We start from the raw sequence: 17,986 nt of genomic DNA, 5'->3' as shown, positions 1-17,986 counted from the left end.
AAAAAAAGTGAGACTAGATCTAAAAATCAAAGAAATACAGTATTTACAGAATTCCTACTATGTCCCCAGTCCTGGGCCAGACACCATCTCTAATCCTCAAGGCGAATTACATTTTGCATACATAGGACTGGGACCCAGAAAGAGGAATCCTGTCAACCTGGGTGACAGAGCAGATGAGTAGCACATTGGAGGGTGAGCCCTGGTCACCTCTCTCCCAGGTCATTTCTTTCTGCGCTGCCACATAGTGTGTTGGCTGGTATAAGGTCCAGAAGATTTGGGGCAGGTGGAAGAGAAAGTGCCCCCTGGAGGGCACCCCTTTAGTAGGCAAGTGGGCAGGAGCCTGGAGTGGGGAGCCTCAGGTATCCCAGTCCATGGCTTGAACTTCCCAGGACGGCTCCCCCACCCGTTCCCTCTCCGCAGTGCTCACTGGTGGAAGGGAGAACTCACTCACTCATGGCTCAATACTTAGTACCTACTATGTGCCTGGCACTGGACCAAGATGAACAGAGCATTACTTTCCCTCAGTGTGCACTCCAGGCCCCTCTTGTGGTTTGGAGTAAAGAACAATGTGATGCAAGATTGCCTAGGTTCCTATCCCTGGTCTGCCTCTTGCTAACTGTATATCCATAGGAAGCTGCTTAACCCCCTAGGCCTCCCCATTCCTCACCGGCAAAATAGACACTGAGCATGCACTTGAACAATCAGTAGCAACTATGGGCCTAAGGACCCTGGCAAAGCACCTGCCAGTGTTGGGGGCTGAGTTTGGGTTAGTTCCCCTCCTTTCTTCCCATCAAGCCCTGCACTGCTCTTCTTTCCAAACACCTTCTCAACCATGACCTAGGGATCTTTACCTTCTTAAGCCCCTTCCCTAAGCCTGGAGGAGGTAACTGGGACAAGCAGGAACAGGAAGGGCCAGAGAGATGAGTGACTCGCCTGGAAGGCTTCACACTTCAGCTATGACTCTGCGATCATCACCCAGGCCTTCTGGCTCTCTGGCCACTTACAACCCAGGCCCTGTTATCACATCTCCACAAAGAGAGCAGGCAGGCCGTGGTCCTTATGAGGGCGATGAAATATTCAAATAGAAAAGGGAAGATTTATTATATTGATCTTGGAAAGGCTCGCAGGGACCATGAGCTTTAATTATCAGCTCGGAGCCCCGGTGGAGCAATACCAAGTGATTGTCTGCAAAGGGCTGGATTTATGGCTGGGGGCTGCCCCTTAGTCACTCTCCTCCTGGTGTGTCTTCTTCCCTCACCCTGACCCCAGCCGGCCCAGTCTGGAAAAGCTGAGGGAGCCGCTGACAAAACCCACCTGTACACCACCATCGTTCGGAAGGGGAGCTTCTTCCCCCGCTACATCGGCAACAACCACACAGCTCTGGAGGTATGGGGACTGGGGTCCCGGTTTGGGAGGGCAAGTTTTGAGCAGTCCCCAGGCCCTGCCCTTCACCACCTCTGACCGACTTGACTTTGTGAGTCAGGGAGGGGAGTCTGGGGAAGAAAGCAACAGGGCCTTTCCAGGATAGCCCACGTACTTTGCTAAGAACAAGCTCTGGGATCTCAGGGATGATGGGGAGAGGGATGGAGATGAAAATGATGTCTAATGTTTCCCAACATTTCCAGGTCCCCAGTCCTGCCCTAACCTGGCCACCACTTGCTCTGCTTCACACACTGCAGGCAGGATGGAGAACAGGAGGCTTCCAAAGCTTGATGTCTGCCTGAATCTCACTGGATTGGGGGGGGGGGGTCGGGGAGGAAAAGTTGTTCCTCTCCTAGTCTGTTCCTCTTGAAGTAGTGACCCCTGATCTAGGGCTTACAATCCCCCAAATTTTAGGACCTCTCCCCGCTTCTTGGAGTCCTATCTCTGAAGAGGTTTGGCCGGCCTTCTAATTAGGCATTCATTCACCCATTCAACAGCTATTTACATAGCCTCCTCCAGGCCTGGCCCAGCTTGGACCTAACTTCCACACACACCATCCCCAAACTTCTACCCCAACCTCAGCCTTCTAGCTGTTTCAGAAGGATGGGCCATGCTCCAGAAATATGCCCAGGAACCTGCCCCCTCTCCCTTTCCCCCATGGCCTTCAAACTGCCAGGAATGACAGATTCAAATGCAGCATTGGCCTGAATGGGATGGGGAGGGCGGGGGTCACCAAGAAGGCCCAAACTCTGGGCTTCCCCTGCCTCAGCCCGGCTGATCTGATCCACCCCGCAGCACTATAAGAACTGCTCTGGACTCCCATTTCACAGCTGGGGACACCAGGACCCAAGAAGAAAGAGTCTGGGATGCAAGTCCAGAGGTCCTGACCTTCACCTCTCCTTCCCCATTGGATGCCTCCCTCTGGTCCATTCTCCCTCCCTTTTACATCACGCCCTTTCCTGAGACCTGCCAGCAATACACACACATACACACACATTCATGTATATACACACACATGCACGTATACACAAACACACAAAGAACTAGGAAGAATGGCCACAGCTTGGCCAGGCCACGACCCACAGTGAGAAGGTCATACCCTTAAGACCCAGCAGAACCCCGGCCTGCAGGGGTCTCCGACGATCTGCCCCATGCCTACCCCAGCCCCAGACTTACCTGGTAGGGTCTCCAGCAGTGCACCCACTCCCTGTCCCCAGCACAGATGCCCCCCACTTCTGGTCCAGAGAGCAGACTGGAGAGCACAGTGGGCAGAGAAATTGCTTCCGTCACTCACCAGCTGTCATGAGCTGGTGTGCTGCGGCAGCTGTCTCATTCACACCTGACCATGCAGCATGGACCAGGTGTAAATTAGCCATCACCCCTCAACCTCTCAGAGACCTGCTTTCAGTCCCTAAACCTGTTGGTGTCCCTGTGAGCATGAGGGCCTGACACCTCCGCAGCGGACTGCCTCCGCCCAGACTCCTGTCCCCACCCAAAGTTTGAATCACCTTCACCAGATCCTGTCCTTTGAATCTGGGGCAGGGAGTCAGTCTCCAGGGGCCCCCGTTAGTGCTGAATGGCCCTAAGCACTATTATTTGAAGGCCTTACAGTCCACCAGCTAAGATGGGTCCTGGCAGAGGGGCCCAGGAGGGAGTGCTCAGGGAGGAGGAAAGAGAGAAGAGCCAGAGGAAGCCCCAGCTCCCAGGCACTGTCCTCCCATTGCAGGTCAGAACTAGGAGGACCGGAGACAGTATGGTCCCACCCTTCAGTGTACAAGCTGGGATCCAAAGGTCCAGAGTGGATCAGGGACTGGCCACGGTGACAGAGTGACCCAGTTGTTGCGAGGAGCCCTTTAGCTGTGTTCACAGCCCCTTCTCTTTCTATTTTTCCTCCCTGGAGCACCCCATAGTTAGGATCCCCATCTATCCTCCAAGGACAGCTCAAGCCCAGCCTCTCCCTGAGGCCCCTGCCTGGCCCCTCTTCCCCCACTCCCAGGCATCAGAGGTTCTGTCTCTCTCTCTGGCTCCGAAGCAGACTCAGCATCTCCCTCCCCTGTCCTCCACTCTTCTCCTCCATCAGTGGAGCTCATTTCTCCCCAAAACACAAACTGAGCTCCTACTCTGTGCCAGGTACATTTGTTAACAGCTGGGGAAACAGCAGTGAACAAGGCAGACATGGTCCCCATGCCTGTGGAGCCTGGGTTCTACTCAGATGGACAGAACATGAACAAGAAAGAAATGAGAATGAACACAGGCCATGATGAATGCTGTGGAAGAGGCAATCCAGGGGCTATAGAATGGGGTGGGCTGCTTTTAGTAAGAGTGGTCGCAGAAGGCCTGCCAAAGGTGGTGACATTTAAGTCCTGAAGGAAAAGAAGGAGCCTGCTGCCACTGAGTCACTGTGGGTGGGGATGTTGAATCTAGGCAGCGGGATCATCATGTGCAAAGGCCCTGAGGCAGAAACAAATCAGCATGTTGAAGGGGTGAGACAAAAGAGGCTGGAACAAAGGAGGAGTTGGGGATTGGTAGAAATGTGGGCCAAGGGCAGACAGGCCAAAACATGCAGGCTTTGGCCATGATGGTAAGAATGACAGAATTCACTCTAATGGCAGTGGGAGTATGGTCATTCCTGGTCTCAAGCAGGGGAATGACATAGTTCAAATCATTTTTACAACAGCAGTTTTTGCCATCATGTATCAAATTGCCTGGGAAAGGGATGGGTTGGTGAAGAATAGAGGCCAGTGATGGGGGTCAAAGAAGTAAAAGGAGCCACAGGAATCACAGCTGGGGGAGTTAGGGTGAGGGCAGAGGGGTAAGTGTGAGCCCATTCTGTGGGTAAGGGGCGAGAGCCAGGAGCCAGATCAGGAGTCTCTTGGGTTGGTAGTGGAGGTGTGTGGGAACAGAATCTGTGTCTTCTCCCCCTGCCTTCCCAATGCCTAGCCCAGAGCCTGAAGGAGGGCAGCAGAGAATGAAACAAGTGAGACAGATGGAGGCAGGGATGAGCTCATTATTGGGACAAAAGATGGCAGCTGGGTTGGCCTTGTCCCCAAGAGGGCCCCAAATTACCCAAGGTTCACCTGCCTCTTCTCTTCCCCAGGTCTTCCTCCGGGGAGTCAACGAGCCCCTGGTCAACAACCCACACCCCATGGTGGTCATTGCCAGGGTGGTTCCGAACTACAGTGATTTTAAGTGAGTGGGGCCCAGGTGGGTGAGGGCAAGGGGAGGGCAAGGAGGGCAGAGGACAGAGGAGGCAAAAGGCTGTCATTGTCACCAAAGATCATGATCCCAAGAGCCCTAGAAACCTATCCTCCATAAGGCCTTTCAAACCTTTCAAACCTGAGGTCCCAGGAGGCTGCCCACGGTCCATGGAAAGGGATGCCTCAGAAGTCTCTCGAGAGCAGGCTGCAGAGGAGCCAGCAGCTGGAGGAGGAGAGCAGTCCTCAGCTCCTCCAGACCTGCCTCCCCATCCCATACCCACCACATCCCAGTCCCCCCTCCTGTTCTAGTGCAAGGCCAAGTCTCCAGCCAGTGGTTGTCCCCAAAGAAGGCCGCCTGTGGGTTAGCTCACATGACCTCATGATTGTTAGCCTTGCCCACCAGTCCCCTTCCTTACCCTCCCGAGGGTCTCTGAGGCCCCACGTGAAGCTCATGACCCTCCTCCCCAGATGACCTTTGGGGTTGGGTGGGTTTGCAGTCCTCAGACAGATGCCCTTCCTGAGGGTAGTTTGGTCACTGGAGGTCACACAGCACTGTCCTCTGTGACAGCACCAACTCCTGGGGGTCAGCTGTCTGCTCTGTCACTTCCGCTGACTCTGATGGCCCGACGGGACTCCACTACACACCATCTGTTGAGTTCCGATGACCTGGGAACACTCCTTGCTTGTTGAGGGAATGAAGCTGATTGATTCACTCACTCCTGGCCCTCCTAAACGCTCAGCACATGCGCCACATGCTCACAGCCTCCTGCCCCCCGAATCCTGCACTTACAGCTTCTGTGCCCCACCAAGCCTAAACCAGAACTGCCACCGCGGAGTGGGTCATTCTGGCAAGGACTTCCAAAGGCGAGGCTTTTTAAAGATGGGGGTCGCTGGGGCATTCAGGTGTGGCCCAGGCCACAGTGAGTGATGGGGAAGGGAGCCTGGGAGCTGCAGCCCATATCCTGACGTGGTTGAACTTTCCCAAGGCTTGGGCCAGCGATCCACCCCCTGTCCCAGTATCCAGGCCCCAGCCCCCTCGTCCTCTCTCACATCAGTACACAGTCCATCTTCGTGGGCGCCCTTGGCTGCTGAGCTGGGGCACAGAGCCCAGAGCCCTGGGCACCTGTTACACTCGTGGGTTGACCCACATCTCCTTGCCTCCCCAGGGTCCATCAGGTAAAGCAGGACCCAGCGTTCGTAGGGCTGCCTATCACCCGACTCTCCTTCCCTGTCTCATCTGTGATGTACTTTGATGTTCCTCGGGTCAGCCAGAACGGGTGCCCTCAGGTATGGCTCCTTCCCCCACACACCCTGTCACTGGGCTCGTACCTCTAGTGTCTCACCCACGGGTTGATTCACTCCCTCAGTCCCTGGACTGTTAAGGAATTTACTGAACTGGCTACTACCCAGAGCCAAGCCTCTCTGTGCTATGGAGGAGCTGCCCTCGGGGCGCTCCTGGTCTAGTGAAGATGGGTATCCCACACATGAAAAACCCAGACATCAACACAATATAATGTGTAATGTAATAACAAAGCCAGTGGGACGGTCAAAGCTGGAAATATCAGAGGAGACAAGACACAGAAGGACAAATATGGTCTGAAGCCACTTAGATGAGGTTCCTAGAGTAAGCAAATTCATAGAGCCAGAAAGGAGAATGGTGGTTGCCAGGGACTGGGGGAAGGGTACACCAAGGTGTTCTTGTTTAATAGGTACAGACTTTCCTGTTTAGGTTAATGAGAAAGTTCCAGAAATAGTGGTGATGGTTATACAACATAGTGAATGTACTTAATGCCACTGAATTGTGTGTCTAAAGATGGTTAAAATGGGACAGTTCATGTTGTGTATACTTTACCACAATAAAAACATTTTTTTTAATTTGAGACAAGAGAGATATGAAGTCTGGGGAATTAGGGTGGGTATCCACACATAAGACTCTTGGGTTTTTAACAGAGGACGGATGGTTCAGGGCGACAGAAAACAAGATCACAGGAGCAGAGATAGGATGCACAGGACATTGAAGATGTTGGGGTGGGGTGTGCAGACTGTGGCTGGGTGCCAGGGAATGGCCAGATCAGTCCTTTCCCATCATGTCTACTTCAGCTGGAGCTTGCCCCACATGATGGTCCCAACATTCCTAGAGGCCTTGAAGAAGACAGGGGTGCCTGGGAAGTTCTTCCTGTTATCTGCCCACCACTGTTCATGTCTGGCATGGCAAATACAGAATGAGGCACCCCTTTGAGTCCCCAGCCTTCATTTAAAGGCAAGGGCATTTGAAGGCTCAGACACAGACAAGAGTGATGGTGGCAAGGAGGGGTGGGACAAGGGGGGGACCCTGGGGACAGAGGCTTCAAACCCAAACCAATCCTTGGCCTGATTTCCCCAGAGTCATCTCACACATGGCCCTGCATTTGCCCAGAAAATTATGAACCAATCAGCAGGTGGCCCCAAGGGGCAGGAGGCGCTGGCTGCCTTAATGAGGAAGCCCCCTCCCTATCCCGGCTATCTCTGGCTGTCTTTGCTGCCGAACCAGTCTTGGTAGTGGAGCTGCCCCTAGCTACAGAGACTTGCCTCCAGTGCCTCCTGCATGGGTGAGACTCAAGGCCCACGGTCCAGTGACGGCAGACATTTGTTGACGTTCACTAGACAACATGGCAATTGGGCCAGGATGAGAACTCCTGGAAGTGAGGGACAGGGGCGGGTTTCTGTGGTACAAGATAGGAGTGGGCGGAACTCTACCCGAAAGGATACCAGTCACGGGCTGACATTACTCCCTCCCGCCCCTTCCACACTTCGGGGTCCTCACCTGAGTTGAGGGGTGGCGGTGTCTGGAGTCGCCGTGGTTTCCCACTAGCTGCCCACTCCCGGCCCCCCCCGCCCCATGGCAAAGCACTGCGGCCGGGGATTTGAGGGCCTGATCCACCTGGGTTTGACCCCTGCTCTGTGACTTAGTAGCTACGTGACCTTTGGCAGCCTTCTCAATTTCTGCAGCTCCAGATTCCTACCTTTACTGGGCTGTTAGGAGGCCCTGAAGGGCTCAGCTGGGTACAGCGTCCAAGCCCAGGGTGGAGGTTCAGGGGGCTCGTCCCTTTAAGAGCTGCCCCTCCCCTACTGTCGGATGCCCCCTGAAGCCAGCCTCACCACTGCCCTTGTTATATTTGGCTACAAGTAACCCCGTGGACTTAAGCTCTAAAGATGCCTTGTTACTTGTTACGCTTGGCGAAAGGTCCCCCGCATAGATGCTGCCAGAATCGGTTAATGCACCATCTCAACAACGTCCTCAGGACTCAGGATCTCTCCAGCACCACTGAATTGCCATCTTCAGTTGACTAACAGCTCATGGAGGCAAAACGTTCGCGGCACCCTCATCCAGACAGGACCAGGACCCGAGAGAGCGAGCCTCCCCTTCTCACCCCTGCCTTTTCTGAAGCGCTGGAAACCTCCCACCCCAGCCCCTCCACAGACCTCCCCTCTAGTCTCATTGGCCAGAATTGGATCACATGCCCTGCTCTCAGCCAATCACTGGGGAGGGGCGTGGCATCACCTGTGGTGGCACCCGGACCAAAGCGGGTTCTGTTGGTTAGAGACAGACAGACAGAAATTGTTGAAGGGCATAGTGTCTGCGTCACCCCTCTGGGAACTGCTGATGATGGCAAAACTGGCCAGTGAAGGGATAGTTGGGCCCATGGGCCCGAAATAGGGTGGGACTTAGGAATTACTCGTACCCTGCATCCCGCACATTTGTGGGGGGGCCACTGCCCATCAGGCTGCTCCTGTTGGCCTGCCCTCCTTATAGAACTGAGGCAGAGCTCCCGGCTGATGAAACAGAAGCAGAGAAGTTGTCTGTGCCCACCGTCGTCTCCCCTGTCTCAGCCCCCTCGGCCAGTCGGTCCCCAGGCTGTCGCGGGACCCCTTTCCATCCCGCAGACCTTGCCCTCGTGCTGGCCTCGTCTCTTATGGACCACCGCAGCACCTCCACTCAGGCATCTCCAGCTCAGCCTGTGAGAAGCAGCCACGGCAAGCCTGGCCCAGCTCTAGACCCCTCCCCTGGACCCTGGACAGGTTGAAGCCCTCCCTGGCAGCTGGGGACACAAGGCCTCATCCCCTCCTCCTGGCTCACGGCCCCCAACCCCCACAGGGTTTCTGCAGGTTCTCTGGATGCCCAGCTGTGCTCCACACGCATGCTGTCCTCTCTGGGCTGCCAGCCTTCCCCTCTGCTGCACTCAGCCTGGAATGGCCCTCCTCCCACAGATCCTCCCTTCCCCCAGTCAAGGGTCGTTGCTTTCTTCTCTGACACCCCAGCACCCACAACCCACAACTTGCTTAGACCTCCGCATGGATCATAGGAGTGTGTGTCCTATCACCTGGGAAGATGGTGAGCTCGAGAGGGAACAAGGTCTGACTCTAGCTCCCCCAAAGACCCAACAGCACCCCTGAGGTGTAGAGCATGAACAACCCCAGTCAGCATCAGCTGAGTTCAGTTGAACTTTGGTCTTGAAGGCAAGGCATCCATTTTCTCCTTCAGCCTGCACAATAGCCCCCAAGGCATAGAGCAGAAGATATTTCCCAGTGGACAGTGACATCTCAGGTTCCAGCAGGGGAAGGGACTTGCCAGAGGTCATGCAGCAAGTTTGAGGCAAACCTGGGCCCAGGGTCCGTGTATCCTAGCTCCCTTGAGGCCCCCAGCATCAGCTGCTGGCAGCTACCCTTCCCAGGATGGGTGGAGCAGGTAGTGTTAGGTAGGGGTGTGGGTGTGGTGGGCCCAGGGGAAATGGAAGGAGGACCCATGGGCCCATGTAATGAAACCTCTGCTCCTAGGGAAGGCAGGGCTGCCTCAGTGGCCAGGGGTTAATGGCTTTGCTGAAGATCACAGCTGAAGGTTAATCACATTCCTTAATTCCACAGCCTGCAGTGGCCTTTCCCATTAGCCTCTGTGGTCAATGGCTTCCCCGCCCCACACCCTGCCCCCAACCCTCCCCCCACACACATGCCACCAACACCTTCACCAGGGCCCTGGCGTCAGACTCCAAAGGTGGTTTAAACTTGATTCCTTCCCCCTCCCCCACCCACTTAGGTTTTCACCCACAAGAGAGTGTGACCCTCTCTCCCCAGCTGTAGGTCTGAAGGGGTCTCTCTTGGAGGACTCATCCTGGGAAACCATTCAGGGAAAGACCTATCCTTCCTGAGCAGTCAGGCACTATTTCTTGTTCTGTAGACTCCATTTAGACACATTAATAGGCCCCAGAGAGGACAGCCAGCATCCATTAAATGCCCTCCCCCCGTCCAGGGTGGGAGCAAGGCCTGGGGGCAGCAAGGGACTGAGTCACAGGTCCTCCTTGAGTGCCTCAGGGCCTGGCAGTGGTCCAGGCAATGGGAAGCCTTCTCTGGCACTCAGTGGGGTGGCTTTGGGATGGGCATGGTTTGGGGATCAATCCTGAAAGACCATTTCCAAGCCCCACAGAACCTGGAGGCAGCCTCTCTAGCCTGACCTGGGGCCAAGTGGCTGTCCCTGAGCGACCTCCAGAGCCCGTTCTCAGGAACAGTCCCATCATCCCAGTCCCTATCCCTGTGTTCAGGACCCCCTGGCCCCCAAAGTGACTGCACCTCATGTCCCCCGGGGGCAGGGGCCGAAGTGGACACAGCTGAGCCTCAGGCGGGGCCTCAGAGAACCAGAGCAGACACATTAGTGTGACATGCATCAGAGCCCTGCCACTGCTGGTGGGGGTGGGTAGACCCACACTGATATTTCGAGATCTGGCATCAATAGCTCCTGGAGCCAGCGGAGCATTTGTGCTGACCTTTCTGAGCAATGACTGGTTCCCGCAGGGGAGCGGGAGGTGGGAGCTGATGCTGCTGTTGCTGACAGCTCCTGGCTGGGGACAGAGGCCAGGCTGCCCCTGGAAGAGTCTGCCCCGGTGACCCCAGTCCCTCCCTGTGTTGGGACCAACCGTGCAGGGCTGCTGGCCGACACCATTATGGTCCATTCCCCACTCCCCACCTTCTTTCCAGCCTTTGCAGCTGCTCGACCTCCTCCACCTGCAGTCTCTCCTTATTCCATGGCAAGGATGGTCCTTGCCATGCTTGGAGCCCCCTCCACTGTTGTCCTGGGTGATTTTCCCAGCCAGAAGGCCCCCCTCCTTCCCTTTGCCCTGCCAAATCTTACTTCAGAGCATTCCTTGGGTCCTGCTTCCTGCGAGACGGCTTTGGTGGCCATCCTTGGGAATGTCTCCTGGAGCCCCTTATTCAGGGACTCTGGTCAGTACTGTAGTGCCTTAAAATGTATATCATTTTTGGTTTTTTAAAGAGTTTATTTACTTATTTGTCAAACAGAGAGAGAGTGCACAAGCAGGGGGAGCGGCAGGCAGAGGCAGAGGGAAAAGCAGGCTCCCCATTGACCAAGGAGCCCAATGTGGACTCAATGCCAGGACTCTGGAATCATAACCTGAGCTGAAGACAGACACTTAACCGACAGAGCCACTTAGGCGCCCCAAAGTGCACGTCCTTTAATTCAGCATTTCCACTTTGGGTCCTTGGGAATTAATCTGAGATTCAGAAATCCACATCAAACAATATTCAATACAGAACTATTCTAGGAAAACATAGGAAGGGAGAAACCAGAGCTCCTGGACATGACAAAAAAAAAAAACCTGCAGCTACAAAGATCACGGATACCGAGCGTTATTTGCGACTCTGGATATACTTAGGTTTTCACAGTAAATGAAAAACATAGGATGTTAGGATCACAATTATCTACAAAGTAGGCTTAGCAAAAAACTAGAAAGAAACACGCTGTCCTAGGATAATTGTCTTTAGTGTAGGAATTTGGTGTGTTTGGGGGATGTTTGTGTTTGGTTTTGTTTTAAGAAGGCTCCACACCCAGCCCAACTTGGGACTTGAACTTATGACCCTGAGAACAAGACCCAGACAGAGATCAAGAACCAGATGTTTAACTGACTAAGCCACCAGGCACCCCTAGGTTTTTCTTTTTAAGCGTTCTACTTTTCTGTTTTTCACAATTCATTTATTACACGCATGTTGCTTTTTAACAATTGGGACAAACATTTGTGACATGTGTAGACACACAGAGGGCCATGTCTTGACATCCCTTCACTGGGGAGAAGCGATGGCCCCACTGTCTACTTCCACTATCTCCTTTCAGCTGTCCAAGCCAGCGGGACCCCCAGAGCTGCCTTTATGGAACCAATCCTTCCTCTTCCAAGGCCGAGACGGAGCCACCAACTTCTCAGAAGACACAGCCCTGGTGCTGGAGTACTACTCCTCTGCTTCCAGTGAGTGTCCCTTGGGTGCGGTGCGAGGGCAGCCATGCCTCAGGACACATGTGCCAAGGGTGCTCAGACCACCTGCCTCTGCCCTCTGCGGGGGTGGGTGAAGGGGACCCGGTTCCAGTGCATGCGGGCAGGTGGAGGAGCTCCTGGCTGGCTTCCTTGTCCTTGTTCCTTGGCACGGGCCAGCACACATTGGTCTTATTCCCATATTAGACCCGTGCCTTACCCCATCCCCACGGATCTGTCAGTGAGGAGGGAGGGACAGATTACCCCAGGGCTCACAGCATAAAGGGGAAACCGGATTCAGAGACCCACTGATCTATGTAGAGTCTGAGTTCCACATGGAGAGAGTAAAGAGCCCCCAAGGCCAGAGACAGGGGAGATCCGTATACACACCCAGAAGCACAGAATATGTGGAGAGTTGGTCTTGAATTCACAGAGCCATGTTCAGAGAAGGAGAGTTGTGCAGGGCAAGGCCAGGAGGCAGGAACAGAGGGGCATGAGATGACTGGATGTTGGGTACCGAAGGACTGGGGTGCCTGCCGGGGCCGCCGACACTGGGATCCTAGGGGTCTCGGGTGGGGGCTTTGGTGGGAGTCCCAGCTGGTCCTACCCCTACAGTGAAAGGCAGTGAGCCATGGACCCTCAGCAAGCCCTTGGGCGTCTCCGTGTTGCCGCTAAAGAGCCGTTTGTACCGCAAGATGCTGGCAGGGAAGGGTGTGAATGGGCTGCGTGTGGAGAAGCTTCCCATCACCGTGAGTGCCCCGCCCTGACCAGAGCCCATGCCAGGTGGCCCACTCCTGCCCCAGCCCACCCTGTTCCATCTTGCCCCTCTGATGCCAGTGACTGGCTTCTCCAGTAGCTTCCACCCCCACCCACAGGGGCCCCACCACGGAAGCCACCCGCAGTCAGGTATAAGGCGCTCCCCTCAGCTCCTGCCCTGAGCAGTGTGAGGAGAAACACAGGGAGGCCCCTTGGGACGGTGGCAAGAGCTCTGGCCTTTAACCAGAGAGATTTGGGTTTAAATCCTTACTTGCCCTAGTTCTTACTGCACAACTAGGCAAGTTTCTTAGACTTTCTGAACCTTGGAGTGCCCATCTTTAATATGAGAACAACATGCCTGTATAGGGTCTGTGTGACAAGAGAGCCAAGAGCCCAGTCTCTCTAGCCTGACTATGTGGGTCCAAATGCTGGTTCCACCCCTTACCAGATTACATGACCATGGGAAAATTAAAGTCCTGGTGCCTCAGTTTCCTTGTCTGATAAATGGGGTCATAGTAATGGAATTTTTCTCATAGGGTTGATGTGAGACCTTTTTTTTTTTGAGGAAGTACATGTAAAATACTTAGAAAAGAATATATATTATATATAATAATGTATTATATATTATATGTAATATATAATAATGTATTAAATCTTACTGAGACTATATATATGTGTGTATATATATATGTGTGTGTGTGTGTATTATATATATTATATATATATATATATATATATATATATATATGATAAATACATCATTTATTTCTATGCCAACTTTATCTCTGGCCATCATGTTGTAATAGACCTCAGTCAATGGGAGTACCCCCAGTCCTCCAGGAAGCAGGTCTGGAAATGCCAGTCAGGTCTTCAGTTGGAGTTGAGGAGGGAAGTTCAAGGCAGGGAGGGTGAGCAGAGGCGGGGGACCAGCTCCTGCCTCCCTCTCAATCCCCAGGCAGAGGCCCCAGCAGGCCCCTTCTTGGGGAATCTGGAATAGTGGGCAGATCAGAGGCAGAAGCTGCGCTGGCCAGCATAGGCTGACTATTCCTCTCTCCTCCCCAGGACACCAAGCTGAAAACCATCAATGGTGAGGCCCCCACAGTGGATATCTCCTTCCAGCTGCTCTCCTCTGAGGTAAGGCTGCCTGGCAGTCACGTGCCAGGTCCCATAGCCCTGCAGTGGGTTCCACCCTCCTTCACAATTGCTGGCGTCATTCAGGGGCTGGGGCCAGGGGCTTCTGGAGGAGGGGACTGCTGCTTTGGATAGAAATGTCTGAGGGTGATTTGAGGCTTCAGAAAACGAGACAGAGAGCTGAGATTAGGAAGAGGAGAGTTGAAAGCAGAGGGCCACCCAGACCTGGGAGTCAGCCTCTAACCCAACCCAAGCCAAGCCTGGCTCATTTGGATCAAGGTTCTCCGACGGTGAACTAGGATTTCAGCTTCTGTTGTTGTGAACCAAACTACTACAAACCTAGAAGCTTAAAATGATGCCCATTTATGGGCTTGTACTTCTGAGGGTAGACAGTCTTACATGGCACGGCTCAAATTGAGATGCCGGCAAGGTCACGCTCCTTTCTTGAGGTTCTGGGGAAGAGTGTGCTCCCAGGCTCATTTAGGGGGTTTTCAGAATCCAGTTCCCTGCAGTCGTGGGACCAAGGTGTCTTGTTTCCTTGCTGACTGCCAGCCAAGGGTCCCCTCAGCTGCTAAAGGTAACCTACATTTTTTCTCACAATGGCCCCCTCCATCTCTCAGCCAGCAGGCAGGTCAAATCTCCCCGACACTTCAAAACTCTCTTTCTCCTTTGTCAGCAGCCAGAGAAAACCCTCTGCATTAAAGGGGCTCATGTGATTAGGAGAGGCCCACTCTGAGAATGTCCTCAACTCAAGGTCAGCCATGCCGTGTAACATAATCACAGGGGTCACAGCTCATCATAGGCATGGGTCCTGGGGATTAGGGTGTGGAATCTTGGGCGCCCATTTTTGGACTCCTGCCTCCTACAGCTGGGTTGATCCAAGTGGAAAGATACCCCTGGCTCTGAGCCCTGCCAGACGGATGGGATCTCTTCCTCTAGCGAGCCCTCCCTGGACTCTGAGTCCCGGTTGAACCCCGGTCATTTGGCTCCAGTGCACCTGGCCTGTGCCTTCTGGAATTCTTCCCTTCTTTGGTCTGTGGTGCTAAGACAGGCACAAAACCGGGATGTGGGCAGTTCAGGACCATGAACGAAGGAACTACAGGCAGGCATTCGACGTCTGGGTCAGTCCTCTCCCACCGGCTTCCCATAACAGGAAAAATTGCCACCAGTGCTGGGGTAATACTTGGCCCTGTGACCTGACCCATGGAGAACACAGAGAATTATATGGTGTGGGGTAAGAAGCATGTATCTGGGAACGTAGCCACTTGAAACTGTGTCCGTGTCCCCATAAGGGGACCGAGGCCCCATAAGGCCTCCGGTGAGTACCTGGGACCTCCCATCAGCACTTCTGCTTGTGGAATATTCTGCATTGTCTTCTGATTCCTGGTGAAAGAGAGTTTGTTAGAGACAGCCTCACACCCACCCGCACTCCCACCACCACCACCACCACACCAGGTGTAGGACCAAGAAGGTACCGAGAGGCGAGGACACAGAAGCAGCCCCAAGAAAGAAGCAGGGTCCTTGGAGAAAAAGTCACCCATTTCCCAGACTGGATCTTACACCTCCACAGCTTCTTTTCAGTATCTAGAGTCTGTCAGTGGCCACTGCCTGGCCCTTCCTCACCTCCCCCTGCCTCCTGTCCCTTCACGGGGACACATGTGTCCTGAGGATGGAAAGGAGCATCAAGTGCCCCTGGTCAGGCCACTGGGGGACCCAGCAGGCAACAGGCAGGTGGACAGGACACTTCCCCGGTTGCCCAGGGGCTAGGCACAAAGGTCTCAGTGATGAATTATTCACCGGAGCTGTGCTAAGTGCAGAATTAATCCCTTTCCTTCCAGCTGGCGGCCTCACTAAATTATCCCTCCAAGTCATGCGGGAAAACGCTGCCGAATTCATTTAGCGGCTGAGTGTTTTGATCTGGGCCTTGTGATTTTAGCTTCCCCTTCCCCCAGCCCCCCTTCCCCTGAAGGCGGGTAAAAAAAAAAAAAAAAAAAAAAAAAATCTTTCGTTAATGGATTTCCGAGAAGAAAGGAAAAGAAAGGGATCAAGATTGGGTGTGTACCAGGAAAAAATAGTACTAGAGGAAATTCAGATTCTGCAGCCAAACATTCAACACACAGTTCCACGCAGGCACGCTGTCTCACACCAGCGCGTGCGAGTACCGCCACGCAGATGGTCCCGTATGCACAGACAAGCACACGCGGACACACACACACACACACACACACACACCTTTTCATGGGCACACACACAATCCACAGACACATGCTCACACACACACACACGTGCAAACAGACGGTTTCACACCTGCACTGGCATACACAGAAACTCCAGCTCTTTGTGGCTAAACCATTCCTTGGTGACACTATTTGTGAATTGGCTGAGAACTGACTCACTTTGATTCCAGGATCTTGAACTCCAGTTTGGGGGGTAATGGGGTGGGCTCGGCATAGGTTCTTGCGACCAGGGCACCCAGCCGTTCGTTCATTCTTTTATGCCGCATATATGTGATGAGGACTCGGGTGATTTTGGCCACTCTTGTGGATTGCAATGAGGAGAGGGAGGGGCCAGCAGCATGGAGCCCATCTGCCTTGAATTCACCCTCATCAGGCTTGGACAGGGCTCCCGCCTCTCATCTGAGCCCTTTTGGCACCCTCCTTTCTACAGGGTAGTGGGAGCGTGTTGAGGGTGGAAAAACAGGAGAATGCCTGGCAGCCAGAGTGCAGAGGGCCCGTCCCCAGCTCTAGCACTCCCCACCACCCTCACTGTCACAACGCCGCTGTCCCTCTGTGCCAGTGCAAACATTGGGCACCTGCTATGTAGCAGATACTGTCCCAGTTTTAGGGATCTTACACATCCTCATAAAGCTTATGTTCTTAGAGGGCAGGGACCGTGGCCCAGGCAGTGAGCAAGTCAGTTCATTAGCAGACAGCAGCTCCTGTAAGAGGCCTGACAAAACCCAGTGACAGCAAACACCTGGCAGGGTCTGAATTCCTTTCCTCTTATGGTTCCACCTAAGACATCATCTACAAGTTCACGGTGGAAGGTACCTGGCCTTCGTGTCTGCATTCCAGCCTGGGGGACCAGTGCCATCGCTTCTTCCATTTTTAAATCAAACACGGCTGGAAGCTTGCTGGGCCAGCGCCGGAAACCTGGGATCTTAGAGCCCCATGGACACTCTGGCTGCTGGGGGGGTGGGTGGGGAGGGCTTGGATAACGGGTCTCTCGGGGCCCCCCATCCATGTAACTGACAATCCCTTAAGAGCAATTCCTTACCCGTGGTCCGAGGTACTACTAAAAGATGATGCTTCAGGAGAAATAAATACGCATGCTCTATTTGGGTACCTCCCTCCTGAGGACACATTCTCTTTCTCCTGAGCCTCCACAAGACAGACAGATTATCCCAATTCATTGAGGTTTGGGTGAACATCATCTCTCTACACCCTCTGCTTCCACATCACCCATTCCCAGAGTTCTGAGAACAAGAACATCGTGGAATTTCCAAATAGGCTGAGACCACAGAGGTGTCTCTCAACTGCCCACCCAGGACAGGATTGTCCTTAACAACATCCACCACAGGTGGTCTTACTTGCTGTGCCCTGACAGGAAGCTCACTACCACAAGATGCCCCCTGTCCCGTGGCTCCATGGCCACAACAGATAGAAGTGCCCGCCTCACCCTGAGCCCACTGTCTCTGTGCCCCCAGCCTCCTGGATCCACCATCTGGGGCTGCAGGGCGACCCTGGCAAGCCTCCTGTGCTAGTTGTGGGGACACTGGCAGGTAGCAGCCATGCAACATGTTGGCAGGCCTACTAGCCAGCAAAGCCTGCAGTTTCTGTGAATGGCAGGATGGAGTGGTCTCCTGGTTTGGGATACAGTGCTTAAAGCAAGTTCTGCTGGTGATGGGTTAAGTTTTATCCCTCTGGTGGGACTTCTCGACAAGCACCTGCTGCTCACAGTGATCTGCTTTAAGCTAGAGCTGTGTGTGTAGGTGAGCATGTGACTGACTACACATGGATTCACAAAAACTAAAAAAATGGACACCTGCCCATAGGCGGCCAACTTCCCTTTATTGTGCATACAGAGGGCGTTGGCCTTGAGGGGGTCTGTTCAGCTCTAAAAATCCATAAGCCTATGGCTGCTCCACATATACATGTACAAATAACCCTATCTCTCCTCCATTCTCCCTCT

General features: G+C 53.8%; 1 protein-coding gene across 2 annotated transcripts in view; it reads left to right on the top strand.

Annotated features, from left to right (window-relative positions):
- Positions 1–17,986, top strand: part of CCDC33 (coiled-coil domain containing 33) — an 84,931-nt gene that overhangs the window by 21,982 nt on the left and 44,963 nt on the right. For both annotated transcript variants that reach the window (XM_059180411.1, XM_059180410.1), the window contains exons 5-10: positions 1,270–1,386; positions 4,520–4,611; positions 5,786–5,906; positions 11,776–11,905; positions 12,524–12,657; positions 13,727–13,798. In XM_059180411.1, coding sequence (XP_059036394.1) covers positions 1,270–1,386; positions 4,520–4,611; positions 5,786–5,906; positions 11,776–11,905; positions 12,524–12,657; positions 13,727–13,798 — 666 coding nt within the window. The remainder of the gene's footprint in view (positions 1–1,269; positions 1,387–4,519; positions 4,612–5,785; positions 5,907–11,775; positions 11,906–12,523; positions 12,658–13,726; positions 13,799–17,986) is intronic.

The sequence above is a fragment of the Mustela lutreola genome, chromosome 7 (genome assembly GCF_030435805.1).
Source record: "Mustela lutreola isolate mMusLut2 chromosome 7, mMusLut2.pri, whole genome shotgun sequence".
In the NCBI taxonomy this organism is placed as follows: domain Eukaryota; kingdom Metazoa; phylum Chordata; class Mammalia; order Carnivora; family Mustelidae; genus Mustela; species Mustela lutreola.
The sequence above is the reverse complement of the archived record's forward strand: the minus strand, read 5'-3'. Positions and strand labels throughout refer to the sequence as shown.